Below are 19,655 nucleotides of genomic sequence, written 5' to 3' on the forward strand. Positions count from 1 at the left end.
CTTCTGTGAACTGTAGAGCCTTTTATAAAGCAGCAGAAAAGGTAATTTTTTTTGGGGGGGGGGGGGGGGTTCCTACTTTCCTTGCAGCCCATGTAACATTGCTGATGCCCTTCTCAAGAGCCAGGACCCAATTCCTGATTTAAACTGAAGTAAATGGGGGTTTCACTAGTGTAATCCACTTTGCTGGATTTTGTATAAGCAGGCAGCCAAGAATGTATTCAGTGCCAGGATGTATCTTTGTGGGCGTGGCTCCCAAGCCCGCCGGAGGCACCCCAGGGGCCGACTCCATACTGTTCCCAAACGCAGTCCCAAATAATCTCCAGGCTCAGGGATGCTTGCAACTCAAACCCAACTTTATTAACCTTTTCCGGTCTGCCAATGAGCTCAAACAACTCTGACTCAGTTCACCTCACTGAATCTAGCAGAGTGTGCCATATGAATAAGTTCTTAGCTCACAAAGTATCATGTTTAAAACTTGTCACATACTGATACAATGTAAAACACAACCTTCTCAATTAGATGGGGTAAGGGAAAGCAGGGTTCAAGTGCATATGACTTACTTATTTAATTTACAATTCTGACTAGGAGTCTTCTGAAATTTATTATCTGAGTGAGTGACAATGAAAATGAGTGCTGCAAAGTACAACCCTAGTTGTCAGAAAAACTGGATAACAAAAATGAGTATAACTTTGGGAAACTCCAACTCAAGACATTAGGAAGAAAGGTGGAGTCATCAGGATTACCTCCTTTTATTGCTTAGAGAAGCCGAATGTGCCATTGTGAGAGATGGTGTCTCAATTATTTCTTTGGCTTGAACTATGTTGTCTGGTAAAGGTTTCACATCCTTCTTTTCAGGCTGTCCACACACTTTATCCACCTGCAACAAGAAGGGAGGAGGTAAGGGAAAAAAAACCTACACATTAAAATCATCCTTTACATCTTTTAAAATGGGTATCACTAGGGAAAATCTCCCCAGTCTTTACATGAGGGGCACTTACATATGGAGAAGATAACATCAGCATTGTCATTGCTGCTCTGTACTTTCATTCAGAATCCCACTAACTTGAAATCCATAAATCTAATGAGGAAAAAATCACAACACAAACACTACCATGACAGTGTCCTTCTTCCATAAGAGCATGAGTAAGATTGTTATAGCCAAAGGCAGTGCTAATAGTAGCAAGCCAGCCCAATTCATTTTTGTTACTATATTTTTATGCTTCCTTTCTTCCTTCAAGACACCCAAGGTGTTTTATATAATACATTTATTCCTCTCCATGTTTTCCTCAAAACTCAGTGAGGAAGGTTAGTGGATGGCCCAAAGTCACTTCATGGCTGAGTGAAGACTAGAACCTCGATTTCCAGCATGACAATCCAGTAGTCTATCCACAACAATGCACTGATCTCAAGGAAAGAGCCTAAGATGAAGGTTCTGTTTCAGTCCTCTCTGAGTCTCAAAAAGGCCTTGATACATTAACATGTTAAGCATGAAGTTTATAGGACATAAATTCCAGCTGTAGAGAACTTACCAGGGATAGAAAATAGGAATGAGTATCAAGTCAATCACTTGCAATTTATCTGTGTGACTGTACACATAATTGTAGAAGGGAGTCAGCATGGAGTAATGGTTTGAGAGCTGAACTATACCTCTGGAGCCAGGGTTCAAATCCTTGCTTGGCCATGAAAACCCACTGGTAACCTTGGACAAGTCATGCTCTCAATCTCAGAGGAGGACAATGGTTTGATAGGTTTGACTTAGGGTTTTTGTAAGTTGGGAATTACTTGAAGGCACACAACAACAATCAAGAATATAGTGGTGATGTCAACTACTACAGAGAAAACAATAACAACTACAACAACAATACCATATGCATAACCTGTACTAAGGACAAGAAACTACAGTTAGGACAGAATACAGGGAAACTGAATGGTTTCCATTTGGAAAGACAGGTAAGGCTATATTCTATCACCCTAACTGTTTAACATGTATGCTGAAAACGCCATATATAAGGCAGGACTAGAATAAGAGGAAGACTTTCTTGTTGGAAGGAATACCAACTATTTAAGATATGCAGGCAACACCATACTTCTAGCAGAAAACAGCAAATACTTGAAATGATTCTGAAGAAAGTCAAGAAAAAAAGTGCAAAGGCAGGATTACAAATGAACATTAAGAAAACAAAAGCAATTACCATAGATGGTTTAAAGTAGATGATGAAGACATTGTGATAGTTCAAGATTTGTCATATCTTGGCCCAGTCATTAATCAGAATGGAGACTGCAATCAAGAACTCAGATGAAGACTAGGACTTGGAATGGCCAACAGGAAGGGGCTAGATATTCCCCTGAAGTTTAAAGACAGATAATTGAATACTTAAGTTAGGATTTTCCTTGACACCATATTTCCCATGATTGTGAAAGGTGGACAGTGAAGAAAAGTGATAGGAAGATAATTAACTTATTTGAAATGAGTTGCTAGAGAAGAGCTCTGAGGCCTGTTACAAATGGGCCTAAAAGTGTGTGCTCCGTGCGTGCTAGGGTTAGAAAGGGGTGTCCTTTCCGGACACCCCCAACCCTAGCATGCGCGGAGTGCGCACAAAATGGCGGTGGCTGTTCCACACGGCCGCCGCCATTACGACGTCACGACCGTGCCACCTCTATACGGGGCGGTGCAGACATGACGTCGTGACGCTGCGCCATGGCGCATAGTGCGCCCCTTCCCCGGCCGCAAAAGGGGCTCCGAAACGGAGCCCCTTTTGCCGTTTGCGTCGCTGGGCGCAGCCTTCAGATGGCTGTGCCCAGCAACGCAGAGGAGAAAGGGGCCAAGCGGCCCCTTTCTCCTCCTCCCTGCCACCGCAGGGTGTCCTTGGGGCTTGAAGCCCCAAGGACACCCCTTTCCAGGCTGTGGGGAAGGGGCCATTTGCCGCTTCCCCGCAGCCTGGAAAGTGGCAGATTGGGGCCTCAGCGGCTGCCGCTCTGGCCGCTGAGGCCCCGATCCAACTGGGAAAGGGGCAGGTGCAGGCCGCCACTTTTTGGCAGTCTGTAACCCATCTGAATCTCACAGCATTTAAAAGCCCAACCCTCAGCATGAAAAACCCTGGCTGCATAAAAATATTTTACCTGCCATGTAAGAAGAAATGGGATGGGGCCATCCAGGCCTTTCTAGGGAGGGAGTTCCAGTCTGGGAGTAGCCACCAAGAAGGTCCTCTCCCTTGTTCCACCAAATGAACCTGAGAGGTTGGCCAGATAGAAAAAAGGGCCTCTATGGATTATCAAAAAGCTCTAATGGGCTCATAAAGGGAGACATTGTCCTTCAGATAACCAGACCACATAAGGTAGAATTCAGAACCAAAGGACTCACTCCACAGAACCCTAGCCCCTTGTACCCCTTGAGCCTCTTGAACCCAAGCTCCAAGGGTACAGCTGGCAGGAAGCAAGGAGGAGGTGACTACATGCAGAAAACAGCTGTAAAAAACAGCATATGCTTAATTTCAATTGTTAGTAGAGTAAACAGACTGAATCAGTGGGAATGTGGTAAGCCAAAAGTTATGTAAACTTCATTGATTGAATGAATATCTGATTTGTATTGACAAATGAATTTAGGCTGGAGTAAAGGAAGTCTGGAATCAAGACTATAGTGGTGATGTCAACTACTACAGACAAAACAGCAATAGTTGAGGAATAAAGCCCATCACTTAAGTGTGTTGTTGTTCTTGTTGTGTGCATTCAAGTTGTTTGAGTTATGGTGACCCTAAGGTGAACCTATCACAACGTTTTCTTGACAAATTTCTTCAGAGAGGGTTTGCCACTGCCATCCTCTGAGGCTGAGAGTGTATGGCTTGCCTAGAGTCACCCAGTGCATTTCCACTGCTGAGCCAGGATTCAAACCCTAGTCTCCAGATTCGTAATCCAATGCTGAAACCACTACATCATCTGATACTTCTTTGTAATGATTTGAAAGAGAGATGAAGCATATAGTGTTGAGTTCACTTTATCAAGCCCAGACATGACATGGATAATAAAGGAAGAATTGTAAGTGAAAACCTAATATAATATCAATACTCTTTTGTAATGTCATAAATTGACTATGGTGGGATACAAACCGCCGCTTTGCGGCGGTCTGCCGCCGCCAGTTAGTCCGTGGGGGAGCCGGAGCCTCCACACGGCGCGGCTCCCGTGCAGACCGAAAAAGAAGCTCCAAAATGGAGCTTCTTTTAAAGTCGCGTTTGTGATGTAGCGAGGCGCCAGGGGCGCACTCGCTACGTCACAAAGGACGCGATGCGTACGGACGCTCAGCGTCCGATACGCAAAGATGGCGCCGGCCATGTAGAAGGGCCGGCGCCATCTTGTACGGTCGGAGTCCGTATTAGGCCCAGGGGCGTCTAGAAGAGACGCCCCTTTTTTAAAATGGGATGTTTTCATGCCAGTAAGAGGTTGATTATTCATACGTTTAATCCTGCTAGTGATGTTGTCCACTGATTTTTCTTGACTCTGAAGGTTCACATACATGAGGTACTACACCATGTAACCTTGGCAATTATTATAAAGAATCATCATCACAGGGTTTAACCCAAAATAGAAAAGAACATTAATTACATATTTTTTTGAATTTATGTAGTATTTGAGAGTCCTATACTAAAAATACTTTCAGGCATCATCAGATTTCAAAGTGATCAATGCTATTTCCAAGAGAAGTTCTTTTTTTCTTTTTCTCCCCCCCTCCCCAAAAAAATCCCTTAAATATGATGAGATATCATTCATATGATTGGAGGTTGCTTAATAGGATAATGAGAGTCTGAACAAAGACACCCTAAGATCAAGTAGTAATATTTCTTGATTATCAGCTCCCTCCTTGTTATTCATGACATTTCTCTTTGAATATTGACAATCAGCAAAGTTTATACCCAAGGGTATAATTACTGTAGTCCAGTCCGTAAGGAGAAATCTACCGGGAATCAATCCAATAAATCCTTTTAAAGCTCTCAAGAATATTAGGTAACACTTTAGAAAGCTAACATAAGAAAAAAAAATCAATCACAAAGATTTCCATTTTAATTCAATTTCCATTTTATCATTTTGTAAATTAATTATATTAGGCTAGAGATGTGCTGGAACTTCATGTCATTTTAGCTGAAATTAAAATGACTATCTAAGTATAACTGGAATTTTTTTAAACCCTTCACTTGTAAAACACATATAAAACACATCAGAAGAACCTTCAGAATTGAGTCATAAAACTGAAATAGCAATTAATCTAAACATGACTTATAGAAAACATCCACAGGCCAGGTTCTTTGGTTTAAAATGATTTTGACAGTCTACAGCTTGATCTACTATAATACTGCTCTTTTTAGCATATTAAGGTAATGTTTTCCCAGGACATCTTTAATTCCCACTGTCTGATCCAACATTGATTTTTATGTAATTTTAGTATAACTTTAGTTGCTATTGTTTTACATGCGTGTTTCATGCTTGGATATTTTTATAGAGAGCTGGACTAGAATGAAACAAACAAACTCTCTAAATGATTTTTTGGCATATAGGTCTATGAATTACCAAGCATGCAAAACACATTACTTTTCACTGTTTTTCAGGAACTGGATGAGAAGCAAATATGCTTTTTTGTATATTTGCTTATATTACAGTGTGCCTTCCTTCTTTACCAATTCCCTCAGGTGCAAAGGGCCAGTTCATAAGATCAGTGGAAGGGATAGCTTTTAACTGTGGTACAAATAAAATACATCTTGGTTAGGGATGTAATTCTTCATCAAGGGCTCATCTACACTGATGGGGAAAAAATCAGCCTTATCTTGCATATTTTCTTGTCCACACCACCACAGTGACTTTATTAAGTCCACAGAGAGAGAGAGAGAGAGAACTTGCTGTTTTTTCCCTTGCTGGCATGCATCATCTAGCAGTCAGTAGTCCTTATGGTTTTCCTGTCAATCTAACTACCACAGTGAATTCTGATTGGATGCATCTTCTACCAATGCCCTTTCCCAGGGTGACCAGATGTCCTCACCACTAAAGAGGTCAAGGCATTGTAAAATCTGGTACACTCAAGAAAAAATGTGGGGAATTACAAATAAAAAGCTAAAAGCACTCAGATCAATATAAATTCATGCTTCTTTGTCATGCTCAAAATGGACAAAAGGCTGAAATATAGGACACGTCCTGGAAAAGGAGGATATCTGTCACCCTGCCCTTTCCCCTTTGCTACCCCAGCGAGTGAGTGAGTGAACTGTAAATGTATGTACACACATGCACACACACTACAGAGAGAGTAGAAATAAAAGTGCATTTTATTTATCTTTTATTTATTGGAAATGGCAAACCATGAGAGCAATGGATAGGGGTTATATCAGGCTTCTCCCTCTTTCTCCCTCCCTGCATCTGAGTGTCACATTTGTTTATTGTTTTTACAGTGCACCCTTACTTTACGCCAGAGATCCGTTCCGGACTCCCCTGTGTAAACAAATTTAGCACATGCTCGAGCCCCATTTAAATGAATGGGACTCATACACATGGTGGGGCAGTACGCGGCCCCATTAGATGCGTCGCCCCTTCCTCCCCATGCGGTGAGTTGTAGGCAGACATTAAATTGTTTCTGAGTTCAGATGCAACAGAAACCTGTAGTTTAACAAACCACAAAAGTTGGGCAGTATGCATGTAGCTTTGGGCAGTACCAGTTTGCATAGTATCAGCCACCACTAGGTTGCCTTATCTGTATAGTCAGCACTACACTCACACATTCATCCTTCAATTTCCTGTTCTCCCCAGTAGATAAAATCAGCCGTACAACCTTGACCTTTGCACCTGCCTTTCTACAGAAATGCCCAAGATGAAAAGACTATTTTGCACATTCTCAGTCGGGGATCATGAATGGGATGAGTACAAATTCATTGATCTTGCACAGCCTCCCTAAGAGCATCTTTGCCTAATCAGTTAAAGAGAAACTGAACTGCAAGAGGGGTCAATGACAGTATGTTTCCTATTTTATTTTTTAACTTCTATTTATTTATTGGATTTATAGCCTGCCATTCTACCTATACACTCAAAAAGAAAACCCAGAATGATGGTCTTCAGCATTTTCTCTCCACTACACCACTGAAAGCCCTAGCCCATTATAAGTGATGCCAACAAATAAACTCAGTGTATTCACAGAAGCTTTTGTCCTACAAATAAATCTATGTGTTTATTTCATGCCCACCATGTTAGACAGATATACTGTAAGAGTGTTACAGCTTTTTGTTGCCCGGTGGATCTATGATGTCTGACCTTCCAGAAATGGGATTGGAATTCATGGCTTGATCAAGAAGCAGACAGTCAGGCTGTGACATTTTCAACTGCTGCAATCCATTTCTGTTTGTCATGAGATAATCACACTGATCATATCATGCCAGGGAGGGAAAAAAGATGGTTTTATGTGTGTATATATAAAGGTTTCTCAGCACTACAGAAAGAAATCTTACTTTCATTTTATGAGTGGGTATATGCCCTATAACAAATGACACTTCTTCTCCTTTGAGGTAAAAGAAGTTAGTTCAGTTTTTCTTCTCCTTAAATGGCAACAACATGAGTATTACAGCCTTGGTATGAAGCAGGTCCTTTAACGTGCAACCTTTAAAGTGAAGTGCAAACAAGATTTTACAAAACATAATATCAACACCAAAGTTATCCCACAATGTGATGTCTCTGAGATAGAAAAAGGGTCAAACACAAGAACCTGGAAATTACTGAAGAATCTGCAGAATTCTGTGAGTTAAGTTTATTTTCAGAAAAGTTTCTCAGTTCTCTTTGGAAATAGTACCTCCTATATTAACTCTGAATGAGATCTTTTTCAAAGTTTTCCCCAACCATCCAGGTTTATCCACTTTAAAAGCAAACAAATATGAAAGATGATCAGACAAGGAAGTTTTTAGAATACTTCTTGTTCTGAAGGGAGAAATCAGCTAAAGGGGGGGACGGGACATTTGGGTAAAAATGTCAACTATTCCTTGTCGTGAATAAAGCTATTGTAATTCCTTCATTGGGGTTTCCAGGTTTGCACTGTATTGTACGAGACACTGAGATGTCAAGGCCAAAATCTGAGACCATGAGCCGTCCCAGGTTAATATAATTAAATATGATGATGCTATGTATTAACTATAGTTGTTCAGAGTATGTTTTCTCCAAAAAAGAGAAAGAGAAAGAGAAGATGAGGAGGAGGAGGAGGAGGAGGAGGAAGAAGAAGAAGAAATAATCAAGCCCCTTAATATATATATATATATATATATATATATATATATATACACACACACACACACACACACACACACACACACACACACACATATACTTCAAGGCTGTATTTTTACCTTGAGATTCATCTCCTTTGCCACGAGAACTGGTGCTAGGGTTGGTGTCACCTGGTGTGATAACTCATTGCATCACCCTCCCCCACTGGCCTTCTCCCATACCACACCATAGAGAATCCTCAGTAATGTTTTTTGTACTAACGTTACTCATAAACAACTAGTAAAAGTTAAAATTTACCTTTAAATTACAATATGCACATATGCACAGCCTAAATATATTTACATTTAGATAATGTGGTTAAAGTGAAAGCTTGGTAAAATGCAATGATTTTACAGAAATTTTTTAAAGAGTACATTTTTTAAAACAACAACAACAACAACCCCGAGACCTCAATATTCTCCACTCACTGTGCCTTACTCCAGTCAATCCTTCCCTTCCACTTAGCTCCAGGATTTTAAAGGGATGCAGGTGAACACCAAAGCCCATTTTTTTTGCCAAAAGACAGATATCTGGATAGCAGTGGTGTCACCAACTTTATGGTACCATTCAGTGTGGTCCGCACCTCCCTAGCAATCCCCCTGAGAACTAGAAATGCAGGCCCAATCCCAGAGATCTGATAATTGTAGTGTTAACAGAAGACTGGGGGATTATTGCTCATTTACAATAAGAATTACACCAAGAAAATAAAAATGAAGTATAAATAAGCAGAATAATGTTCTATGGGTCCAGGGTACTTATGTCTATGAATTTATTCAGAATGAATGACTTCCTTAATTTTCCATATAAAATGATCCTGCAGTTTTTCATGGGATTTTCAGATTGCTAGTCAGGTAACTTTGAATATGCTAACTCACTTTTTATTTCTAGGGAAGTCATACAACTAATGCAGTGAAGCTGAATTAGAGAAGAAAGATAAAGGTTGAAAAGACAGGGATACTATCAAGTTAAGAAGAAAACTGCTTATTATGAACCCCAGGTACTCACTAGATTTACCATGCCGTTTTGTTTCAAGTTTTATATTTGCTCTGTATTTTGTGAAATCACACTCAACAGCAACCCATCATTTACCACTTTACACAGCTACAGGATCCTGTCATTATTCTTCTTTCAATAAATAATTTCTTCTTTGGTGGTGTACGGTGAACTTTTTGAAGTTGAATATGGCTTGCTGCCCATAGATTACCTCATGTAGAAAGAAGTTCTTTTTTCCTTTTGGAACAAGAAGTTATATGCATTTATTTATATTTTACATATGTATAAATTCTACCCTGTACATTTAAAGGTAAAGAATGATTCTGAAAACCACAAAGCAAGAGTGAATTAAATAAAACTTTTCTAGATTGATTTCTAAAACATTTTAAAAATCAAAAATATTACTTTTGGGGATTCTAAAATGCCTTGTGCAGGCCATCTATAAAAAATTCACCGAAACAAGAAAACAGACTTTTTGCTTAATTATCATGACATATGGCTGTTCAAACCCCCAGTGCACCACTACTTTCCGAATGCCCATGGGACTACAACTCCCAGATGGCTTCAGCCAACCTAGTCACTGGAAATGCTTGAAGGAGATGCTGGGAACTATAGTCCAAAAGAGCCACATTTACAAACTTGGAGTCGACAGTATATCATGAAATAACATAGTCCCATCTGTATTACAGAAAGTGTGGCCTGCTGGACTCTCAGTAAGTATGATGTGTTTCATGTTCAAAAAGCAAGCACAAAGAAAACATTCCCCTTCCCTTAAAGTGACAAGAAGGTCAATTCCCAAATCTTCACCCCAGATATTTCACTTGTTTTTTTCTTTTCTTCACAAGCATTCTTTTTGTATCTTAATATTGAAGCCATGTCTCAAATTTTGCCTCTTTCTGTGTTGACAAAGGGGGGGGGGTAGCATTTAATGACCTGGGAGAGATAAAGGGATAATTACTTCATGTAGAGAAGTAATTATTTACTATTTTTCTTCTCTGTGGACGTAATGAGCAATTTTAGCAAATTACCTTTTGCTGCAAGAAAGTCTCCCCAAACTGCAATTTTGAAGAATACACACAGCTAAAGACTTTTTCTGTGCAAAATTCATATGTGATTGTTTAGCACTGTACATGTTTTGCAGAGGAAACTGCATTTTCTAGACAGAACTTGTGTCCCCCATGCAGCCTATGGCACTGGGGGACACCATGTGCTGCTGGCAGAGGGAAGAAGATCAGAAGTGACATCACAGTGCATGCACCATGATGCAGAGAGGAGGGGGTGGGACCAGGCTATTTAAGGCCTTACCGCCCCTTACTTCTTCCTCTTGGCTCCTGATCACTGGCCCACCTTCCCATCTTTTCTTCACTTCGGGCCAGGTATGAATTTTCTCCCCTTTCTAAGGTTCCCCCCACTCCACCCCACAATGTTGCTTCAGGACTTTGGACAATTGGTTTCTGTGGTGTTATAAATAGGAGGTCACTGGCAGGTTTTGGGGGGAGATATAAAATTTTGGGTGGAGGATAGGTCTCGGAATGACCTCTATATGTCTTGTGACTAAAGGGATTGATCAGTAAAATGAGTACCCAGCTTGTCGGGGGCAACTGGCTTACACACTGTAAACCACATAGGGAGTGCTAGTAGCGGTATAGAAATGTACTCACTATTGCTACTGCTATTGTACAGATAACATCATTTCTGCATAGGGAATGACATTTCTGTGCAGACCATAATAGCATGTTCTGCACAGAAAATGCTGTTTCCTGAACAGAAAATTTTGCTTTCTGTACAAAACAATCATGCATGGATTTTGTATAGAACAAATCCAGGATTGTGAATAGGCTTTAGAAACTGTGCAGGTTTTGAACCATTTCTCATAGGGGAAGACTATTCTTAAAAATTTTCATTGCTTTCTTCAAGAAGAAAATTAAAGAGTTTCATCCCTAACACATACACATCTTTGCTCATCATGAATTGAAAGAAAAGCTTCCTAAGTGGAGAATCTTTCTCTATGCATGTATGACCCTCAAATCATGGAAAACCTTGGAATATCTTGCTTCAGAATCACATAGGGAGCATCTTGAGTAGAAAAAGCCCCTAATGAATGGGTTTTCACTCTGAATAGTAAAAGATAACAGGGATGACAAAAAGAGGAATGAAACTATTCTTCACCTCCATGCTTCTTCTCCCCATATGTTGCTTATTGAATTAACATCAAGACCACCTGGACTAAGGCTAAAATGTGTGCAACATTTTCAACCTTTGGAGGCCTAAATAGAGACCAGGATATAAGAGCTTTTTGCAATCACAGCATATTTTAGTCCATATATATTATAATGGTAGCAATACTTTTAAAAAAAATAAGAGAAGTTTTAATATAGGATGTTTGTAATAATGGGAAAAAGGAGTAAATGTAAAACATGCCAAGCAGAGTTCTATTTTTTTTTTTGTCATAATTGCCTTTAGGTAGGATATGAAACCCCAGAAATGTGAAATATGAAAGTAATAAAACATACAACTGCTAAGAGTTTGATAATGATCTTTTTGGAAGTGGGGGGAATTGGAAGATTTCTGGTGAGCTTTGATGATGAATCGGAGCATTGCATATTGTTGAATGCATTTGAAATGAAACCTAAAATAAAAACAGCTGTTGGAAGAACATGTATGACAACCATTTTTACTGTAAAAATGCTGCTTTTGTTTTGACTTATTCTAACTAAATGAGTGTTCAATGAATTTTATTTCAATACCAAACCATTTACAGTAGTTTTTACTGGCATCCACTACAGCCAACCTAGTTGTCAAAGAACTCAAAATGACGTTGTCAGAGCAACTTCTTCCAAAGTACGATTGATATTCCCAAGTAATTATGGTGTTCCTTATATTAAAAACAACAGCCTCCCTTCTATCATTGTTTATACACCACCCACCTCAAAAGGTGTAACTATGCAGTAATACAGTGTTGCAGTGTTTCTAGGTTGGCTTAGTATAATGGAATCTAACAGTTATGGAGTAAGTATTAAGAGGCAATGTTTTCCTGTCAAAATAGTTCCTGACAGCCAATCAACAAAGGGAACATTGATTTGTTAAGGATCCTTTAGAGATTAGAATCACAGAATCATAGAGTTGGAAGAGACCACAAGTGCCATCCAGTCCAACCCCCTGCCATGCAGGAAATCACAATCAAACCATACCCGACAGATGGTCAGATTAGTTCAGATAATAAATGGTGTAGGAACAGAGAGGTGTGCATTGGCCCACTACCAACTTCACTGTCCCATCTCTCTCCACCTCTAGGCCACTGCATCTGAATGCATCCTCACATACCAATGGCATATACAGTGTATGTCTGTGCCTGGCTTCCACTCCATCAAATGCATGTGAGGAAGTAGACTGAAGTCTACAAAAGCTCATGCTGCCAATTTCTTTCTTTCAGTTAGTCTCAAAGGTGCTACAAGAGCTCTCTACAGTATGATCTACAGACTAATATGGGTATATCTTTGAATTCAACAGTACTGAATATAGGAGTAAGTTCCCATTTAGCCTGTGGAGAAGCAGGTAAGCTTTGACAAGCTTTGACAAGAGAACTAAAAGGAGAGTTGATTTGATTAGAGTAACAGAGGGGAAAGGTAACTGAAAATAGCTTTTTATTGTTGAATCCTTGAAGTAGTAGTTTAACTAAACTGACTAATATTTAGAATTTACTCTGCTATTCTATGGTCTAGCATTGCTGAAAATTCTAAGAGCAGAGGGCAGGGAGACACGCACACCAATAAGAACATTTCATTCCCCAAATCTTTCAATTTCTAACAAAAATCTCTGAGTGGTACCTTTGTACTTTCCTGGATGACAACTTGAAATTTATGCATTCCTTTGCTCAGTGTCTGTACAAAATCTTCCTTCAGTCCATATATCAGTACTGCCTTTCAGGAATTTATGGCACACTAAGATAGACTGTAGGGATTTCACCAAATAACATGAAATGATTCCTTATGAGAAAAATTAAAGAAAACTACTAAGCTCAAGTCTTAAACCAGACACTACAACTTCATTGATTGCAACATGAAGAACTGAGTCAATATTATTTTAACAACAGTTGCTAGACATTTTTATCCATACAGTGGTACCCCGGGATACGAAAGCACCGCCTTACGAAATTCCCGGGATACGAAAAAAATCCATAGAAAAAAACTGTTCCGGGTTACGAAGGTTATTTCGGGTTACGAAATTTTTTTTGGTGCTTTTCGGCGCTTTTTCGCACGAAATCGCGGCTTTCCTGCGCTAGCGCCTATGGCTTTTTCGGCTTGCGAAGGTTTTCGGGTTACGAATGGCGCCGCGGAACGAATTAAATTCGTAACCCGGGGTACCACTGTATTCACTATTTGGCATCAAATTGATATTTTTGCATTGTTTGATTGCTGCCTCAAATTCCTGACCCCACAGTTAGACTACAGAATCAATCTACATTCATTAATACCATTGTCCTGATATCACACAGCAGGGTGCAAGGAGTCCAGTACCCAATGGGGTAATTCTGCTGGTAGAAGTGAGAAGGTTTATTCCTCTTCTTTTTACAGCTGCTATATCCTCTAAAAATCATCTCCAGATGTTTGATAACCCCTCACTCCCCCAAGCAGATTTGTACACTATGGAAAGTTGCACGTGTGTGGAAGAAAATCTCGATGCTGCTCTGAGTATAGCACTAATTTAGACAACTACTTGAGTGTTTTAATACACCCATGCCAAGCCATGAAGTACTATTTTATAATTTCCATAGGGATTAGCCCAGGTTTGATACCAAGGGTATAATCAACAAGAAACCATGGTTCATGGTGTTCATATTTTAAATTATATATAAAAAGATTTAAAGTGCCTAACTAAAGATATAAGGATGAAGGAACTCATCAGTCCACTGTTTTTGTTGTTTTTTCATAGTTATTTTCAACTCAGGCCTTGTTCCACTCTGGTTTAAACCGGATCATGATTCCAAATGGTTTAACACACCATGGTTCCCACTTAATTTGAATCGCTGAAGCGATTCAGAAAGGAGGGCCATGGCTTTTCCCCATTTAACCCATGTCAAAAAGCTGCTGGTAAAATGGGTTGGTTTTTTTGGCTCAATCAATTTATTTGGAAATAAATATATTCAGCCCAAGTGGGAACCAAGTGGATTCAAATCGAATTCAAACCCACTCTGGTTCCCACTGGGAGCAGCTTCCCCAGCCTCCTGGCCATACATGCCTGCTCCGTCCTCCCTCTCTCCTTCCACCCCAGCATGCCTCAGTTCCCATGGTCTGCCTCTCTCCTTCTGCCCCGGCCTCTCTTCCATCCCTGGTATGGCCAGGAGGACAGAGGGAAGCATGGTGGGGAAGCCATGGCTGTTGCTTCCTGCACCGATTCTTGAAACTGGTGCAAACATAGTGGGAACCACTATGTTTGCTAAACCAGTTTCAGGAATCAGTGCAGGAATTGAATCAAGAGGTAAGTGGGAATGAGGCCACTCACCACCAGAAAATGTCTCAATTTGGCAGGGACAGTCCCATTTAAACTTCTGTTATCCTATTTTTCAGCTGCTTTCTTTATCCTTCTCCCTTCCCCTGTTTCCTTAGCTTACTTCAGTTGATGCAATGTAAGTTTAATATAGAAAAGCAGTTTGCACTCAGTTATCTCAGTGGGAGGAAGGGGAGTTGGCAGGAGGAAGTAAAGCATTGCTCTTCCCAGTAGCCTCAGGCAAAAGGAAACTGCTGCAGCTTCTCCTAGCTTTGTGTCTTCTTCCTCATGAATAATTTTTGCCTTTTTGCCCACATTCTGAAGTTGCTTGCCCATACGTGTCCCAGTTTCCATTTATGAAATGTTGGAGGGTATGTCATGTTAGTTTTCCATACCTTCTCTCATCTTCCATCTGGATCTTGTAGTGTGAATAAGTTATTTGAGGCTTGAGATACCTCTAGGAATGGCTAATTGGTTCTGAGATGAGTTTTCCTTATATGCCCCAAAGACTAACCTCTGCCAAAGCATACCTTACAAGGATAGAATTATATGACAAATTACTGTTGTGGCTTGTTAGTTAATCCTTAAGGTCAACACCTCCTTTATTGACAACCTCAAAACAAGAGCATCCAATTGCTCCATCCAAGCAGCCACAGGCTGAGGAGCTAAATGGAAATCTAGAAGGGAGTCAGTTCAAATTCTGAAATCATATGGCAAAGTGATGTAGTTCATGTAATAAGGGCAAAACTGTCATTGCTGCTTTAGCTGGAAAAAACAAAACTACAGTTTCAGAAAGAGCAGCTTCTACAACCAGATCTCTTCTCAGCCCATATCTGCCTCTAGTCTTACAAGCCATTATGCAAAACCTCTGTCATTCTCAGTGCAGACAACAAAGGACAGTCAATATTCTCTCCTAGGGTTGCCAGACATCCTAACTCAAAGGAGGACAAGGCACCACAAAATGTAGGGCATTCAAGAAAAAGGCAGGAGATTACAAAATAAAAGCTAAAAACACAAATAAATATAAATTCATGCTTCTTAGTCATGCTCAAAATGAAGGACAGATTGTAATTCCTCCTGAATGGAAGATTTAAATTTAGGACATCTGGAAAAAGGAGAGTATCTGATCATACTGCCCTTCCACTCTACTGAAGAAAATTAGATCAAGGCCAATGCACTGATGGGCTACAATGGAGGTTTGTCAAAACTCTGTACCTGTGATCACCTTCTAAAATGTACTCAAGGTCTGGAATGACACTAGGTGAGCTTGTGCATGTTCTCTTTCACTCTTTCCATTTCTATCTCCAAATGGTCACCACCTCCAGGAATTTGGAGAACCAGTGAGATAGGAAGATTTTTATTTTCTAATGATGCTGTTCTTCTGACCTTGACTCAACTATATTTTATTTAAACCCAGGACCTTGTCACATGGGCCCTGGGGAATGAAAGGGGGCACGAAGGGAGCAGAACAGGGTTATTACGCATTTTGTCACATGCTGGAATGCCACTGATGCCGCTGGAAGTCTCCATTCCATTTCCCTCTATCCCACAGAGGGCAATTGTCATGAACTGTTCCGAACAGGAACTGTTCAGAACAGTTCCTGAAAATCGCCCTCTGGGGGATGGATGGGAAATGGAATGGGGACTTCTGGCGGCATCGGCAGCATTCCGGCATGCGGTAAAATGCATCCTTTCCCCATTCTGTTCCGTTCCCTTCCTACCTCCTTTCTTTCTGCACTGGGGCCATTCTAAAAGCTCCATGCAATGAGGTCCCCACATTCTGCTCACTCAAATCTAAGCTCATATTTCCACATTAGGATCATAGATCATTCCTTATAGATATATCATAGTAGTGGTAGGGTTGTCCTCAGATGTAGAAAAATCTTGAGCAAATGAGTGGGTTGTACCATTTTATTATCACATCCACTGGACTATGCTTTTCTATTTGTCTGACTCAATATTAACAAGCATGTTCCCATGATGTTAACATATTGGTTCTTCATTTTGTTGTTGTTTTCAATTTAGTTAGGCATCTGCATGCCTTCGCTGTTCACAGCAGTGGAAAGCCAGAGACATGTCATTAACTGAACAGCAGGAGGAATACTTCAAGTACTTGAAGATGAGGAGTCTGTTTCCAGTAACCCTAGCCCTCAAGCAAAATGTTACAACAGTTTCTTATTTTTGATAATAGACCTGCTCTCTCTTCTGGAAAACCATGAACAAAACATGAAATATTTGTCTGCTACGGCCTAAAAAATGCACATTTCTGACTAGATAATGTAGATTCCTTTGCCTTCACAGGCTGATCAAATCCAAATGGTACAGGATAGTAGGAAATTGCAGAAATTATCTAAAGGAATGCATCTTAAATTTATGAGTTCCCAATCAGGGGTCAAATGATCTCTGATTCCTTGAGTTCAAAAAACACAAAAGTCTCCTCTCTCTCTCTCTCTCTCTCTCTCTCTCAGACAGACAGACAGACAGACAGACAGATAATGCCCATTGGTAAGATATGCTTTGGGGCCTGCAATTGATGCCCCATTGCAATGTTAGTTACTAACTGGGGATGCAATCTGGAGCATTTCAAGTAATAATGAAACATACACCTGGTATAGGCAGATGTGTCCTCTGGACCAAACCAATGATAATATTTTTGATAATCCAAAACACCCGGGGGACTAAAGTTTGGGAACCACTGTCCTAAACAATGCATATATACTAGATATAAAAAAACCTTAAAGTGTAAAAAAATAGTCCAGTTTATTTGGAGAATTCTACATAGAATATTTCATGTTAATAAACCAACCCAGCTACAATTCCATAAAACCACAGCCTATTAAGAGTTCATTTCTTGAAGGATCATTTTTTAAATTGCTTCACAAAGCATATTCCCTTTGCTATGCTCCATGGGTGGTAGGCCTGCCTCAAGATTTATTTTTTTCCAGTTGTTGTCATTCAGGACATTTTCCAAAGCAATATGCAGCTTTACATCCGGAGTCTAAATGAGTAAATCAAGGAACACCAGTACTGGTAAGACCGAGTGGAACACAACAATACAGTAGGCGGGTTACAGACCGCCAATAGACGTATACAATACATACTAGGGTTAGGAAGGGGCGGTGCTTCCGCACCCCTAACCCTAATACGTATTGAATTACGTACAAGATGGCAGCGCCCTGTTCATACGGGCGCTGCCATCTTGACGTATCGGACGCTGAGTGTCCGTATGCGTTGTGTCCTTTGTGACGTAGCGAGTGCGCCCCTGGCGCCTCGCTACGTCACAAAGGCGACTCAAAAAGAAGCTCCATTTTGGAGCTTCTTTTTGGGTCCGCACGGGAGCCGCACCGTGTGGAGGCTCCGGCTCCCCTGCGGACCAACTGGCGGTGGCGGCAGACCGCCGCGAAGCGGTGGTCTGTAACCTGCCTCAGTGAAGTCAATGAAGCTACATCACTCTAGTTGTTCACTGAGTTGTTTCCTTAGCTGCATTTAGGTAATTCACCTCAGCTGTTCTAGAAGAGGAGATCATCCATCATTTTGTGGAAGGTCACTCAGGGCAGCTTTCTAACTTTACTAATTCTGGTACAATTAATATTAACTATACAGGTTAAGCATTCCTTATGTAGAATTCTGAAATCTGAAATACTACAAAATTGTTCACATGGATGGCTGAGATTGTGACATCTGTGGTTACGGATGGTTCAGTGTATACAAACTATGTTTCATGCACAATGGTATTAAAAATATTATGTAGAAATTCATAGAAGAATTTAATTTTAGACTTGAGTCCCATCTCCAAAATAAATCCTTATGTATACATAAATATTTCAGCCCCCATCCCCAAATACAAAATCAAATACATTTCGGATAAAGGAGACTCAGCCTATATTATAATCATAAATTATCCCTTCATTCATCTATTGTTTGACATACATGATCTGTTCATCCCAAATAGGAGGTGTGTATGTTCACTTGTATAGGGCAGTATTGTGTGAAATGGACAATACATTTAGTAAAGAAAAAAGGCTTATGCTTACTAGAGCTCCACATACAACATTTCCATTTTAATGAAAACAAAACATGTGTACAGTATTGCATACTACTTTACAAGTCCATGGAAGTCATAAGTAGGAAGAGAGCCCAAGGCTATATCAAAAGTTTATGAAATATCAGTAATTAACAACAGCAGAAAAATGTGGGAAAGAATGTATACAATGTCTGAAAACTATAGTGGACTTATCCTATGGAAGCACCAACAAAATTTGAGAGAGGGTTGATTAATTTGCTCATCTTCCAGCATGTTAGACTGGGCTAGACAACTGTTGTTGGTCTTGGAACCAATTTTCTGCCCTGGGCCTCTTCAGGAGCCGCACAGATGGCCAAAGAATAGGGGAGGAATGGAAGTGGGTATAAAAACATTTCTGGTTTAGAAAATTAGGTGATTATGGGGTTGATATGAAATGGTATAGTGTGAGTTTGGCAACCAATTTAAAAGGTGAATCACTGCTCCTGAAGGCATCTAGCAGAGGCAGTTAACTTCCTTTTTTGGGCAGAAAAGGAGTATTCCATGTAATGTGGAGGAGTCAAAGCCCAGAAGAACAACCTTGGAAGATTTAAAAGGCCCCAAAGCCACATTTAGCCCTTCTCTGTGGTATGCTGTCTTCTGTCAGTGAAGTGTTTTTGCATTCTATGCAGGGCAATCAGGGCAAACTTTATTCCACAGAATAAAGCAATACAAATCTAACCTCAAAACCCAGTGGCAGAACAGTTCAACCTCCCAGGACACTCTGTCTTCAAGTAACCACTGTACAACAAAGAACTCTCAAAGGGAGATTACAATTCAACAAACAAATGACTTATTCATTACACTATTTGAGTCAATTCGTTAGGAGGTTCTAGTC

At 40.3% G+C, this 19,655-nt stretch overlaps 1 protein-coding gene across 3 annotated transcripts in view; it reads right to left on the reverse strand.

Annotated features, from left to right (window-relative positions):
* The window catches only part of LOC121925404 (glypican-5-like), a 715,763-nt gene that overhangs the window by 323,817 nt on the left and 372,291 nt on the right, over positions 1-19,655 (reverse strand). For all 3 annotated transcript variants that reach the window (XM_042457518.1, XM_042457516.1, XM_042457517.1), the window contains exon 4: positions 744-877. In XM_042457518.1, coding sequence (XP_042313452.1) covers positions 744-877 — 134 coding nt within the window. The remainder of the gene's footprint in view (positions 1-743; positions 878-19,655) is intronic.

Source organism: Sceloporus undulatus, chromosome 3, assembly GCF_019175285.1.
Source record: "Sceloporus undulatus isolate JIND9_A2432 ecotype Alabama chromosome 3, SceUnd_v1.1, whole genome shotgun sequence".
Taxonomy (NCBI): Eukaryota; Metazoa; Chordata; class Lepidosauria; order Squamata; family Phrynosomatidae; genus Sceloporus; species Sceloporus undulatus.